Here is a 14,833-nt window from a genome sequence, read left to right as displayed (position 1 = left end):
CAGGTTAAAAACCAGGAAATGATGCATTCTAGTCTTGTTTTATGCACAAAAGCCATTGGGATAATGCCAGTCACACACTCTCAGCCATTGATGTCAAGCTTAGTTGACAAGCCAGTTGGCTAATTCCTGTTGCAACCTTTGGGTTGATCTCAAAAAAGCAGACCCTGCACTTGTGGGAAGAAGACAAAAGAGGAGGAGGAGGGTGGGGGGAGAAAAATCCTTGACTATCTGTGGTTAGTGGGACATCAGGTGCTAAGAATCAAAGTGCCTGGACCTTTAACACTCTAACACAGGAGTGGGCAACTATAGCAACTTTATGACCTGTGACCCTCATGATTGGCTTATGAATTCTGGGAATTGAAGTTCACAGATCATGGTTGCCCACCCCGTCCAAATAATCTTCAATGCTTCAGAGAGTAGAAGAAGCAATGAAAAATAAAGCTTACCCTCTTGCATTTTCCATTCAGCCAATGCACTGAGTGTAAGGAATATGTCACTGGATTAAAATTCTTTGGATTAAGTAACTGACAGTTTGGTTTAGAAGAATATAATTACTCTTGTGCAGAAAACAGTGCAGAAAATCACAGTATAAATAAGTCAATATTTAAATATCTATTTAAATTACATAACAGGATAGTTCACACCAAAGAACAATTTCTTTCTCGCAATCAACCTTAAATAACCTCCTCAGCTCACAAGGATATGTCAGTAACAATATTCAGTTGAGGCCTCTGATCTCTCTTTGAGTCTCCAGTTAGTCATTCTAACATGGAGTATTCATCAAGCAAAAGATCTCTTGCATCTTCATCCAGCTGGCCTTTCAATAAGATCACAATTTATGGTACTCCCAGTTGGGAAGGCAAGAAGGCTACAAAGACCATCTGTGGTTTCAGCAATGCTGTGCGAAGAGTAGTGTGTCAGGTGTGTGAGATGGGTTTTGCCTTGATTTTACATTTTACGAAATAGATACCACCTATAAACAAAATTCATGTCTAACAAAAATTGATACTAGGAAAAATCCAGCAGTAGTGATAATTCATACAATGGAATGGGGTCCTAACATTTATAGTTAAAGACTTGGTAAGATAACAGTGAAAATATAGGAGCTGCATTTCATCATATATGAACCTGTACCCAGTTTATATCATAATTAGAAGAAAGAAGAAGAAAGAAGATAGGTAACAGATACTTAAGGGTACCACTTCTAAGCTTCTTATGGTTTTTGTCATGCCTGCTTAATTTCAGAACATTTTGTGGAAAGAGAATCAATATTTATTTATTTTTCTGCAAAGAAGAGCAAACAAAATGATTAGGGACTAAAACATACAAAGAACAATTACAGGAATTGGGTATGTCTAGTCTAATGAAAAGAAGGACTAGGAGAGACATGATAGCAGAGTTCCAATATTTGAAAGGCTCCTACAAAGATGAGGGAGTCAAACTATTTTCCAAAGCACCAAAAGGCAAGTCAAGTAACAATCAAAAGAAACTAACCAAGGAGAGAAGAAACTAGAACTAAGAAGAAATTTCCTAATGGTGAGAGCAATCAACCAATGGAACAACTTGCCTTCAGAAGTTGTGGATGCTCCATCACTGGAGGCTTTCAACAAGAGATTGGACAACCATGTATGAAATCATATAGGGTCTCCTGTTCAAGCATAAGGTGTAGACTAGAAGACCTGCAAGGTCCCTCCCAATTCTATTATTCTATCTTCTATGTTCTTTCTCCTATCAATTACATAGGAGGTAATCACATATTGGAATGAAAATAGACAGTGCAAATAATAATGAAAAATCACAACAAAGCTGAGGCCAAGAGTAAGAACAAGTCAAAGAAGCATTGAAAGAAGAGATCTGAGTCTCAGATGAACAACAGATGCTGCAAACAACTCAAAATAGAGGAATTGTTGCTGCACAAAGAAATGGCAAGTGAGTCACGCATCTTCTTATTTTTCAATAAATATGCTGTTTTGGATTTGGATAAAGAGCTGTCATGCCTGAGGACAAGGAACAATGAGAAAATAGCGAATAACCTAAGGACAAAAGGGCAGAAGATAAATTTATCTTGAGAAATACATGACATTGCAAGATGCATTATCAAAAGATAAAGAAGAACCCAACCCATAAGAAATATTATATGAATGAAAGTAAAACAGAAAAGAACTAATCTTTGATTTTTGGCTAAATTATATTGGGCTTTAACTTTATTCTGTGTGTATGAATATGTGGCATTGATGCTGAGTATGGAGAAGACCAACAAAGATAGTGAGGTTTGAGACTCAATCCTACAAACAACGTCAGTTAAAGGAACTTGGTATGTTTATCCTAAAGAAGAGAAGTTTATGGAGAGACATATAGCCATTGTCCATATATGAAAGGTTGCAACAAGGAAAAGGGTATGGATTTATTTTCCATAGCACCTGAGAATAAGATGAGAAGAAATAGGGGAAGCTTTTCAGTGAAAATTCAGATTTGAAATAAGGAAGAATTTCCAGACTGGGAGAGCCATTAAATAAGAGAACAGTCTGGCTCCTGAGTTGGATGGAAGTAGTCAAGAAAAGATTGGACAGCCATTTGTCTGGCTTGAAGATTCCTTCATTGGGCAGGGGTTGAACTAGAATATCTCCAGGAACCCTTCAACCCTATGAGTCTATAATGATATGTTGCAATCTATGTGTATTTGTTGCTGTATCCATACAATTATCAATGTGGATCAGCAAATTTCAAAACCTTTATGACTCCATTCTACAAACAAAACATCTGCATTTCTACAAATTTTTGTTTCCTTAAGCTCAACATTCATTATTTTTCTTACCCTTAGGAATCCCTGAAACTCAAAGTAGATTTTTTAACATTTTATTAAAATAATGTGCCTGTATTGTTTGTTTGTTGATGCAATAAAACTCTATCTGTATCCTTAAGAAATTGCCCTTCTATCGCTAACATCTTTAGAAAAAAAAAACCACAAGGAGGGACCCAAACATACATAGCCACATGGTTGATATCTTAATTTACCAAAGCTCCTTCTGCTACATTAAATGTTACTCCACTGTCCAGGATTAATCAGTAGGACAAAGTATACATTGAACAGCATAACGTGGGGAAATGTCCCAAAGATGCTATTCAAAAGAAAACTGAACTTTCTTGATTTTTTCCTTGAAATTTTTTTGCTTCTTATCCAAGAAGCTTCTCATTCATGGAGCTTTTTAATGGATGAGAAATGTTTTCAAGAAAAAAACCCAAGAAAGTCCAGTTGCCTTTTGAACAGCACCTTTGAGACAACCATGACCTGGATGACTTGAGAATCTCCATATAGAGGAGTTTCTAGATAAATGCTATTTCAACCAAATCACCCTATACTTAACTTTTCTCTAGAATGAGTAAATTCCTCATTCTACGAGGAATGAGTAAATGCAGTAGAAAGAAAATTGGCTTCAGAAAGGTAGAAACGTTGATCTTAAATACATCTTCTTTTATTTCTCCTGTTCTAATTTTCAGAAAGAAATAATAATAAAGCAGCAGAGATTACTAGCATGATGATAATGATCACTGGCAAAATAATACATATTCTCCAGAAGGCTCAGCAATTCCCCTCTGACAGATTATTTACTGGTTATATTCTCCTAACCAGGAAAAGAAAAGTGGAAACATCACTCAGGTCTTCCCAGAAGGATTGTATAAGCTAGGTCAGATGTGAAATTGGACTCCTGCTTTTGCCTCATTTAAAAACTCCCATGGGTGGAGAAAGTGGGCTCTGCTGTGCACATTGAGGATAAATAGCAGATTCATCCCCATTATACTATTTCCTTAGACAGCCCAGATATCAATGAGTAGAGGGAAAGGCTAACCTTAAATTCTCTGAACTAAATTCAGACTCCAGGTATTTGAGGAACTGTTCTCTTCCCACTGGGTCTTTCAGAGCTTCATCCATGCCAAAGCCCCATCGCTTTACTCTTTGCTGACTTGGCTCTTTGCTGAAAGGAAAAAAACAAACCAACAATCCCTCAGACTTGTTGAAATAGCTCGATTGGCTCTATATCTGCCTCGCTATCGGGAGAAGATGGTGTGGGCCATGCAAAGTAACTTAATCACATATAGGGCTACTTCAACTGCATATTACTTTAACTGCAGTAAATATGTACCGTGCTACAGCTATGGTACAAGCAGATAACTAAAGCTTTTTTTCATGCTAAAGTTGAAAGAATGTTAATCTCCTAAATAGCATCAGTTCAGTTCAGCATTTTGGCCAAGAAAAATAATCCTATTAGTGTATTTGGTTCCACTATTATTAGACCTCTGTTGTTAGCACATTCACACGGGTGGTTATATGGAAACTGTACTATTTTCGGCATGGTGCAATTTCTCCAGCATATCTAGGTTGTTTTTTTCCTTGCGTCACAAAGTCCTACGGGGAGAGCACTGCTTGATAACACAGACAAAAGGGAATTTAGAAACATAAAAACTGGGTCCCTGCTGTAATCCTTGATTGTCCTTTACTAAGGAAAATCTTTAACAGTGGAACATTGTGAAAAATATTCTTTCTCCTTCTTTCTTGTAATCTGATTTTTTAAACTAATGCTACTGAATATTTGTTATTTATTTTGGGGGGGGGGGTGAGACCAAATTTACTCCTAACATACCTTATTTCTGTTTCCCAGAAAGTAGTGTCATCTGACAGCCAAGGATTAGAAGGATCAGATGGATGCAGGAAAGGGTCGTATTCCACATACTGCTCGGTAAAACTTAATAGACTAGAAAAACACAATCAGCTAACATTTTTACAATGCATTTATTGCAAAGAGTATTAAGAACCTATTTTTACAAAGCAAGGTCCTAACTAAATACATTTTTTTCAGTTATGTCAGAATCATTCATTTAATAATTGCTCCTCTTCCCCTCCCATTTTTTTGTGAGTACAGAAAATGGCAGCTTTTTTACTTTAATCAAATTCAAATACAATATACTTACCTGTCAGCAACTTTTGACATTTTTAACCGATGTCTTTCTAGCTGTATTTGCCAATATTTTATCTACAAAAGGCAAAAAACAAACAAGTGATAAAAGCAGTCTAAGGTTTGAGTAAACAGAGATAAATTTGGCCTAAGGAAAATGGAGCATTTTATATGAACTTATGGTAAGCCTTATGCATTGATCTTTTTATAAATTAAGTCAAGAGAAAGCACAATCCAGCTCAAGTAAAGACCTCATAACAGTGCAGTGGTCAGTAATATTGAAAGGACTTTTGCCATTAAATCTAAAAAGATGTGGATTTTTGCAGATCCACATACTTAAAACTTCCATTAAAGGATAATAGGGTAAAAAATGCACGCAGTTTTGGGTAATTATTCTGTATTTATGATACAAGTATTTTTAGTTTTGGGTAATTAGATTATCATCAATCTAGGATGACAACCCACCCTTTCGCTACCCCTATAGTCACACATACAGATGTGTTCCATAATATTTATTAAAATCAGGATTCAAAGCAAGGCTCAGCATAAAAACTACTCAGAAGTTCAAGTATCTTAGTACAGTTGGATCATACCCTAAAATAAGATCAACAGTCAACAGTGCTTTGTAGTTCGTGGAAAGCTGTTGAAATATTGGGTTTGCAATAAAATATGTATGGCTCATTAGCCAAAGGATTGTTCCATGAGAAAAATTGGGGCACATAGAATCCTCATGGCTGGCAGGAGCTGCAGTTGCACCTCATCCTAAGCCCTCTCCAGCCACATATCTTGAAGTTAGGGCTGCTATGACAAATATGAGAGAGGTAGAAATAATTGAGGGAAGCACAGATTGGAAATAGAAGTATCTATCTAAAGCAGTGTTTTTCAACCTTTTTTGTGCAAAGGCACACTTTTTTCATGAAAAAAATCACGAGGCACACCACCATTAGAAAATGTTAAATTTTTTTAACTCTGTGCCTATATTGACTATATATAAAGTGTTTTTCCCACGGCACACCTTACACTATGTCATGGCACACTAGTGTGCCGCGGCACAGTGGTTGAAAAACACTGATCTAAAGAGCCCTGGTGGCACTGTGGTTAGAATGCAGTGTTGTTCGATTCTGATGTGGCTCAAGGTTGACTCAGCCTTCCATCCTTCTGAGGTTGGTAAAATGAGGACCCAGACTGTTGGGGGAAATGGGCTAACATTATAAACCACCCAGAAAGTGCTGTAAAGCACAGTGCACCAATATAAGTGTAATTGCTGTTCCTATCTATTAGAGAATAGTATTATTTTCCAGGGATTGATTCTTGAAATGCAATAGTTAGCTAGATGATAGCTAGCTAGCTAATGATGATGATGAAGATGATAGACAGATGATAGATAGATAGATAGATAGATAGATAGATAGATAGATGATAGATAGATAGATAGATAGATAGATAGATAGATAGATAGATAGATAGATAGATGAGAGAAAGAGAGGTGCGTGTGTATAAAACACACTTACAAGCACTCATACACACAGCTATCTCTATTATCCACTGAAATCTGGAGAATATAATAGATCAAAATTATAACCTTTAATGTTTTTAGGAAAATGCATGAAATGGAAGCACCTGGTGATGGTGGTAAAATATGGCACCTTGTATTATATTTAAATGTATTGTGAATCAAACCCTGAACACAATGCTATTCCCAGATGGACATTCCTTTTCTCTCCCATCTATGTTTTCCCCACTTGCTTCCAACACTCTCAGCCATGATTCCTCCCCTATCTGCATAAAGCCTGAGAGCCCTCTGGGGTTAGCAGTTGTGGCTCTGGACTGCCATGCATTCTGACAGACTGGAGCATTTAATTCAGTTCTGACATTTTCAAAATATTCCAGGCATTCATTTAAAGTAATACATAATATGTTTTATATTTTGTTTTTTCAGAATGCAGTAAGTTCAGCATTTTGTTTTGTTACATGAGTGAGTAAACTAAATAAATATAGTCTCACAAACCTCTTGACACAATTGGTCTTCTGTGGGAGGTTTTGTTTCTGGCACTGGTGTGTATGTCGGACTATGACTTCGAATATCATTCTGTAATCCATAAACAGACTGCATATAAAAATAAAAGAGAGATGTTAACACAACAGAGTTTTGCTATGCCTATGCAATTCCATCAGTGGTCATGAGGAGAAGTCAGGGTGGGCTGCTGGGGGTTCACACGGATTCGGGAGAACCTCTAGCTAAGATTCTGTGCAGTTTGGAGAACCCCCATATCCCACTCCTGGCTGGCCCTGCCCACCCCTCCCCACTCCTCCCAGGAGACCGAGTGTAGCCTGGTTTGGATGCAGGTAAGTGCATGGCTCAGGGAAGGTGAAAAACAGCCCTACCAGAAGTTTGGGAAGGCCGGAAATGGGCGTCCGGAGGACCTCCAGAGCCTGGGGAGGCTGTTTTCACCTTCCCAGAGGCTTGAGGAAAACCTCTGGAGCCCTGGGAGGGCAAATAAGCCCCCCCCCCCACTGTGATGCAGGAGGCCACACCCACCCAGCAATCGGACAGAGAACCCCTTGCTAAAAATTTTGAAGCCCGCCCCTGGGTGAAGCATTTGTCAATGGGTACTGCCATGAAGATTTACAGAAGGCTCAGTGCTCTTCTCTATATTGCTCATCTACATGAAATCACTGAAAGAAGTCAAATGTCTGACTGGGATGAGGTCTTCTCAATAGGTGAATGAAATTCAGGTGTACATTGCTACCTTCGACCAAATCAGAAATAGTGTAGAACGCCTGAATGTCCACATCAGATGAGGCAAAACAAACCCTGGACAGAGTTGTTCTTCATCAGTAAAGAACTAGATAATTAAAAAAAAAACATTGGCCCTGCATTACTCTGAATAGGGTTGTAGTTCATCACTTCAGGTCTACTTGTACTGTCATCTCTGAAGAATGTAGTTCATGATTTGAGGTATACTTCACTCTCATCTTCTGCTGAAGCCACTGGTGAAAGTGTGGCCAAGGGCACTTTCATGCATGGTGTTACCTAGTTTAGGTAATGAAACATCTGCAACCAAACAACCAAGCTCGGGGAGCATCAAGGACCCCTCAGGATTTCAATCCAGAGCTACAAACAGTCTCCTCTATCAGCAAAAACAAGTATGCCACAAGGAGCTACAAACCTATGTGAGAATTATATTAACATTGATTATTGATAGAATGGTGAAGTGGAAAAGTGAATACTCTGGTGTTTTATCTGATGATCTATGAATAAAGATTTAGATTGACTGATAAAAGTAAGTTGAATGGTGTGTGTGTGGAAAAACAAGAGATGGGTTGACGAATTAATGAGAGTTAAATTTCCATTTCCATTTCCATTTATTGAATTTATAGGCCGCCCAATCCCGGAGGACTCCGGGCAGCTTACAGAAATAAGAAATATTAATAAGGATTAAAACAAATAAGACAACAAATTAAAAGAAACACAACACAATAAATGAATTCCAATTGAACAAAAAAGTAAATGATCAGAAATCAAGAAGTATGTTGAGGTGGTTTGATCATATAGAGAATTAATGTGTATAGAAACATACCCAAATGTTTAAAGATAGGGTGAATGGATTGAATAAATGTATAAATCCCCCTTGTTACAGATGAATGTAAGGGAAAGAAGTATAGTTTGCAGGGTTAGAAGGGTATTGATATTAATAGATTTAAGGGAACCCTGTTTCCCTCTCTCAAATCTTAAAGTTATCTGGCTTATTGTTTCTTATTCCTTTTTTGTGCCTTGTATAACATTACTTACATCAATAAGGAAGAGGTTGATGGTTAGTGTGGGGGTGTTTCTATCTATATAGAGACCCAGAAACAGCTGTTGTACTTGTGGGCTAATTTTTTTTAAAGTTACAAATGCTGTGATGGCCTATTATTTGTATACATCTTCAGGGTACGCCAAACATTTGAGATGTGACTCATTCTTGGCACAACTCTTTTACATATACACCAGCCAAAATGTCATTATAACCTACTGTAACAAAGCTGATTATTGGCTTAAACACTAATATTTTAACTGAACCACATTGCATTTTGGATTGCCATCTTATCTCATTCAAAAAGGTACAATACAGTGAAATCCTAATCCAGTGTAACAAATATACGGTTTTAATTCTAATATCTGAAAATGTCATCACTTTTTTATTCTCACGTTGGATAGTTTTGTAGTCAGGACTGGGAACCTCTCTATCTCATTGCATTTACTAATTTTGTTTTTAAAAGGATGATTACTTTTCCTTCAGAGATTAAAGCAAGGGCCAATTCCTCTGTTGCAGTTATGTAGCCATATTACTGGAACTCACACCTGCTATAATTGTTTCAGATGTATAATTACTATTGCCAGAAAAAATTCATGAACACGATAACTAGAAATATCCATGCTGCAACATCTGTCCAAGCAGTTACTAGCCATATCAGGACTTGCAATTCCCGATTTTACAACAGATGTTCACGATGGTGACATCCATCATTAAAGTGATCTGTTCTTGATGAACAGGATAGAGGTGAGTGTTGAGTCACGAGTGCAGAAACCATTTATTGAAAGGTCATGTACCAATGTTGCATTTGCAGTCACAGAAGAAGTGCACAGGACGGCGGTCCAGAGCAGTTTATGTTATTTGCAAAAGGGTTGATTTTAATAAATCAGAATGAAGAATTGGCAAAGGGCTGGATAATTTTTTTTCTAAACATTAAAAAAAATCTAAGTATTTATTTGTGGGGGATACTCGCTTCTAGAATAAAACCAAACCGGTTTTCATTTTTTAAAGAATTTTCTATCAATGTATATACTCAGAAGTATTATAATGGATTTCTTCACTATAAGGGTAAACAAAATATGCTTATATATACATAATTTGAATAATTTCTTATTACTAAAAATAAGAACATACCTTTCTTGTTTTGTGAGGATTTCTCATTCTTGAAGACTTTTTAATATCAACTTCAGTCGTATTTACACATCCAGGCTAAAAACAAAATGTAGATAAATGTGATTGCTTTATGTTAGCATCTGAATTTTTTAAAATTCAAATTCAACATTTTTCCTCTGTGTTATTGTAAAACATGTATACACATTAGAGTTGACTCCATTGAATAAAGGTTTTAATACTCTATAACTATCATTAAAATTGGTCCTTGACTTACAACTATTCATTTAGTGACCATTCAAAATGGCACTGGCAAAAGTGACTTACAACCAGTATTTGCACTTACAACCATCACGGTATGTCCATGTTCATGTTGATCAAAATTTGGGTGCTTCAAAATTGGCATGGATTTATGACAATTGCATTGTCATTTGCAATTGTCATAAATCAGAGTCATTTGACTGCCCTCTGTGACCTTCTCAGTGGGCTTCTTACAAGCAAAGTCAATGGCAGAACCCAGGTTTGCTTAACAAAACATGTTATTTAATTTAACAACTGCAAGTGATTCACTTACCAACCAGGGCAAAAAAGATAATAAAAATGGGTGTGATTTGCTTAACAACTGCCATGCTTAACAATAGAAATTGTGGTCTCAGTTGTGGTCATAACTTGAGAACTATCTGTATACACGATGATCATGAACAGTTCTTAGTCCACAACCAAATTAAGATATTTTGTTTGCTTCTGTAATTTGTTGGAATGGTTTCAGCTAGTGAATAGTTTCATAAACTCAAGCTGTCTTCACACAAATATTCTAGATGTTGTTAGACTTTGTTTCCCATGAGCCCCATACATGTAGCCTAGCAAGCAGGCAAAATTACATGATACCATCTTATATAATTATCTGTATAAAATTGCCTTTCACGATGGCACCCAAATGTAAATAAAATCCCTATATCAATTACGGCTTATATCATAGAAACTCAAAGTTTTTCCATGCTTGCTTTAAAAGTAGCTATCTCCTCTATTGTAAAACAAGAAATACACTTTATTTACTCAATGAATGAGAACAGAGGTCCAACAGCAAAAGAGTTTAATGAGAAATCCCTTTCAAACTTCCCCTCAGTGTAAAACTTGAGAAGGGAACAAAAAGAAAGGAAGAAGAAGGTGAACACACAAACAAAAAATAGACAAAATAGGACACCTCCTACTGGTGGTTTTTACAACATAAAACTGAAGTTGTGGAGTCCTTGGTGCTCTCTGAGCTTGGTTGTTTGCTTGCAGATGTTTCATTACTAAATAGGTAGTTCAACCCTGAATCACATATCTTCTCTTCTACTTGAATGAACTGAAGTCATATGGAAAGGAATCGGTAGCTATGCCTTCAGATAAGAACAAAAACATACCACAAAGCTCTGCATGCCATGTGGTATGTTCATGTTTTTGCGTGGAAACAATCTGGCAAATGTTTGCAGAAAATATAATGTGTCAGTTGTACTTGAATAAGTAGTAAGAACTATAGCAACAAATGGGCATACTTCAGCTCATGAAGATAAAAGATTTATCAGACAGACAAAGGAAATAGTACAACATGAGTTGACAGTTTCCATAGGGGAAAACCAAGCAATGGAATTGTCCCCATGGGTAAGCAGGATCACAAAAAGCAAGAAATCGCGAACAGCCCAGAAGACAGAAATACAATTTAAAATTATTTTCATAGGGTAGAGAAATAGGTAAAAATAAAGAATGAAATTCAAGAAACTTGCAATGCTCTTCACACAGAGATGAGATGCATAGGTGTAGCATCTGAGATACCTAGTTTGGTAATAAAGTGCTTATAACAAATAACAATTTTGGAATAATATTGACTGCAAACCAAATAAGTGTCAGCATCATGAACTAGCTGCAAAAAAGGCATGTGGAATTTTAGGACATGTAGGCATATAATAGCTTCCGAAGGACGATAAATAATTGTTCCATTTTATTCTGCATTGATCAGACGCCAACTTGAGTTTTGTGCCTAGTTTTTTGCACCCTACTTTAAAAAGCATTCAGACTAATCAGAAGAGGTTCAGAGAAGATTGATTATGCTAATCAGGGAGCTAGAAATCAAATTATTTGAGGAAGGTGAAAGAACTGGGATATTTAGCCTTGAGAACAGAAGACCGATGAGGGACACAATAGCATATTTTGTATATCTAAAAAGACATTACAGAGAAGAAGGTAAAGATGAGTCATTGTTCTACATCCAAAACATGGGAAAATGGATTTCAGCTACTTTTAAATTCAGAATAGATTCTGATTGAATAAGAAGTTTAAAAAATTCTGACAGTCAGAGCAGTCTGATAGTGGAACCAATTGCCCAGAAACTTATCTTTGCTGGGTGTGTTCAAGTAGAAGCTTTCTGTGAAGAATCATTTATTTAACTTTTGGCATTGAGGAAGATGTTAGACCTGAAGATCTAAAAGGCCTTTTCTAACTTCATGATTGTGTGATTAAATATTATAATCAAATGGCAAATAAATATAGGGCTATTGATCCACTGCTCCCATCAGTAACCATAAAGCATCTGTTTTTCATTTTACAAGCATGGATTTGTAATTACTTTATTGAATTTAATTAAATCTTCTTGTTGCAATTGCTGCTTTATATGTCACGGGCTCAGGGGACGGTTTGGCAAACATATTTAGACACTTTGGGAGAATGTCACAGCCTGGATATGATGCGATATGATTTTAAGTTAGCATGTCCTTTAGCATCATTGTAAGTTTTATAGTAAAATAATAAATATACATGCAACCAAGTTGCTGGTCCCAATTGTCGAGGACTACCTTTACAATGGAACAAGCACAGTATACCCCTCCCCCACTTCCAATTTGACTATACATAGAGAGAGATGCAATTTCCATACTTATTCACATATACTGCATCTTCCTTTCATAAGTCTTACATTCACATGGAAACATATAACCTCCCACCCATAAGAAAAATTATATGCAGATAGATAGATACACATTCTTGAATACAACCATCACTACTCATTCACACACATACTTGTTATTTTTATAAAAATGGAAGACTTGAAAAGAGAGGCAGCATATATAGGCTGTTACTTTTTAATCTTTTACTTATACTATTCCATTTAATTAGGATTGGCATATCTTCCTTAACTAATGCTGTCTCACTCAGTCACTCAGTCAGTCAAATAAGCACGTTGGTTTTATGTATGAATACAGAATAGGATGACTGGCATCAACCAGAGATCCCGCTGATATTGGAAATAGTATCTAATAAAACAAACATGTTTGTAAACATGGAGGTCATGCAGTATAGTTCATTCAAGACAATCCCATCTCTCCAGTGCATGATTCAGAACACAACTTGAATAAGTAAGAGGATTTCCTCAAAATCACAAACAGTTCTGGTATTTCTCAGACCAGCTATTTTTAAAAGCTCAGGAACCTGTCACAGTCCAGATAATGTCACTGGGAGGATAAAAAATCCTGCCCCTGCAGTTTACCTAGATTCCTTTCAGTCGGGTTTCAGGCCTGGTTACAGCACGGAAACTGCTTTGGTCGCGCTGATCGATGATCTCTGGCGAGCCAGGGATAGGGGTCACCCCTCTATCCTTGTGCTCCTTGACCTCTCAGCGGCCTTCGATACCATCAACCATGGTATCCTTCTGCGACAGTTGCGAGAGGTGGGAGTGGGAGGCACCGTCTTTTGGTGGTTCTCCTCCTACCTCTTGGACAGGTCGCAGTGGGTGTTGGTCGGAGGGCAGAGGTCGACCCCAAGGCCCCTCAACTATGGGGTGCCGCTGGGTTCGGTCCTGTCCACCCTCCTATTTAACATCTACATGAAGCAGCTGGGTGAGATCTTATGCCAGCACGGGATTAAGTACCACCAAGACACGGATGATACGCAGTTGTATCTGTCCGCCCCGTGCCAACTCAGCGAAGCAGTAGAAGTGATGTGCCAGTGCCTGGAGGCTGTTAGGGTCTGGATGGGAGCAAACAAGTTGGCACTCAATCCAGACAAGACCGAGTGGCTTCTGATGTTCCCTCCCAAAGATTGGCCAACTATTCCATCTCTCAGGCTGGGGGGTGAAATTATACGCCCCTCAGAGAGGGTTCACAATTTGGGAGTCCTCCTGGATCCCCAGCTGACTTTAGAGCACCATTTGTCGGCTATGACCAGGGGGACCTTTGCCCAGGTTCGCCTGGTGCACCAATTGCGACCCTACCTGGATCGGGAGGCCCTTCAGACAGTCACTCACGCCCTTGTGACCTCAAGACTGGTTACTGTAACCTGCTCTACATGGGGCTGGCCCTTGAAGAGTGTTCGAAGACTTCAGTTAGTCCAGAACACAGCCGCGTGAGCGATTGTGGGTGCACCTAGGTACACCCACGTCACACCTATCCTCCGCGAGCTGCACTGGCTACCCATTAGTCTCCGGACCCGCTTCAAGGTGCTGGTCGTTACCTATAAAGCCCTACATGGCATCGGACCTGGGTACCTGAGAGACCGCCTCCTGCCGATTACCTCCCATAGACTGATTAGATCTCACAGGTTAGGTCTCCTCCGGATTCCATCTGCCAGCCAATGTCGGCTGGCGACTCCCCGGGGGAGAGCCTTCTCTGTTGCAGCACCAGCCCTCTGGAATGACCTCCCCATGGAGATCCGGACCCTTACTACCCTCCCGGCCTTCCGCAAAGCCACCAAGTCCTGGCTACTCCAGCAGGCCGGGGGGCTTGTGAAACATCCAGCCCCACGGAAACTGTGAATGTTGCGGGTTTTTTAAGTGTTGTCTTTGTCTATTTATCCCCTTTCCCTTGTCTATTGTGAGCCGCCCGGAGTCCTTCGGGATTGGGTGGCATACAAGACAAATAAACTAAACTAAACTAAACTAAACTAAACTACATTTTCCTCAAACCCTTTACTCACTCCTAATGTTCTAATGCTGTAGTGCTCCAT

General features: G+C 38.4%; 1 protein-coding gene across 5 annotated transcripts in view; it reads right to left on the bottom strand.

Annotated features, from left to right (window-relative positions):
- RGS7 (regulator of G protein signaling 7) overlaps nt 1-14,833 on the bottom strand; it is a 182,596-nt gene that overhangs the window by 14,892 nt on the left and 152,871 nt on the right. For all 5 annotated transcript variants that reach the window (XM_087718041.1, XM_087718042.1, XM_087718043.1 and 2 more), the window contains 5 exons: nt 9,884-9,958; nt 6,961-7,059; nt 4,969-5,030; nt 4,641-4,751; nt 3,849-3,974 (listed from right to left, as the gene is read on the bottom strand). In XM_087718041.1, the coding sequence (XP_087574167.1) occupies nt 3,849-3,974; nt 4,641-4,751; nt 4,969-5,030; nt 6,961-7,059; nt 9,884-9,958 (473 nt within the window). The remainder of the gene's footprint in view (nt 1-3,848; nt 3,975-4,640; nt 4,752-4,968; nt 5,031-6,960; nt 7,060-9,883; nt 9,959-14,833) is intronic.

The sequence above is a fragment of the Thamnophis sirtalis genome, unplaced genomic scaffold, assembly GCF_051295495.1.
Source record: "Thamnophis sirtalis isolate CommonGarterSnake01/CBP01778 unplaced genomic scaffold, rThaSir2_p1.2 scaffold_6, whole genome shotgun sequence".
In the NCBI taxonomy this organism is placed as follows: domain Eukaryota; kingdom Metazoa; phylum Chordata; class Lepidosauria; order Squamata; family Natricidae; genus Thamnophis; species Thamnophis sirtalis.
The sequence above is the reverse complement of the archived record's forward strand: the minus strand, read 5'-3'. Positions and strand labels throughout refer to the sequence as shown.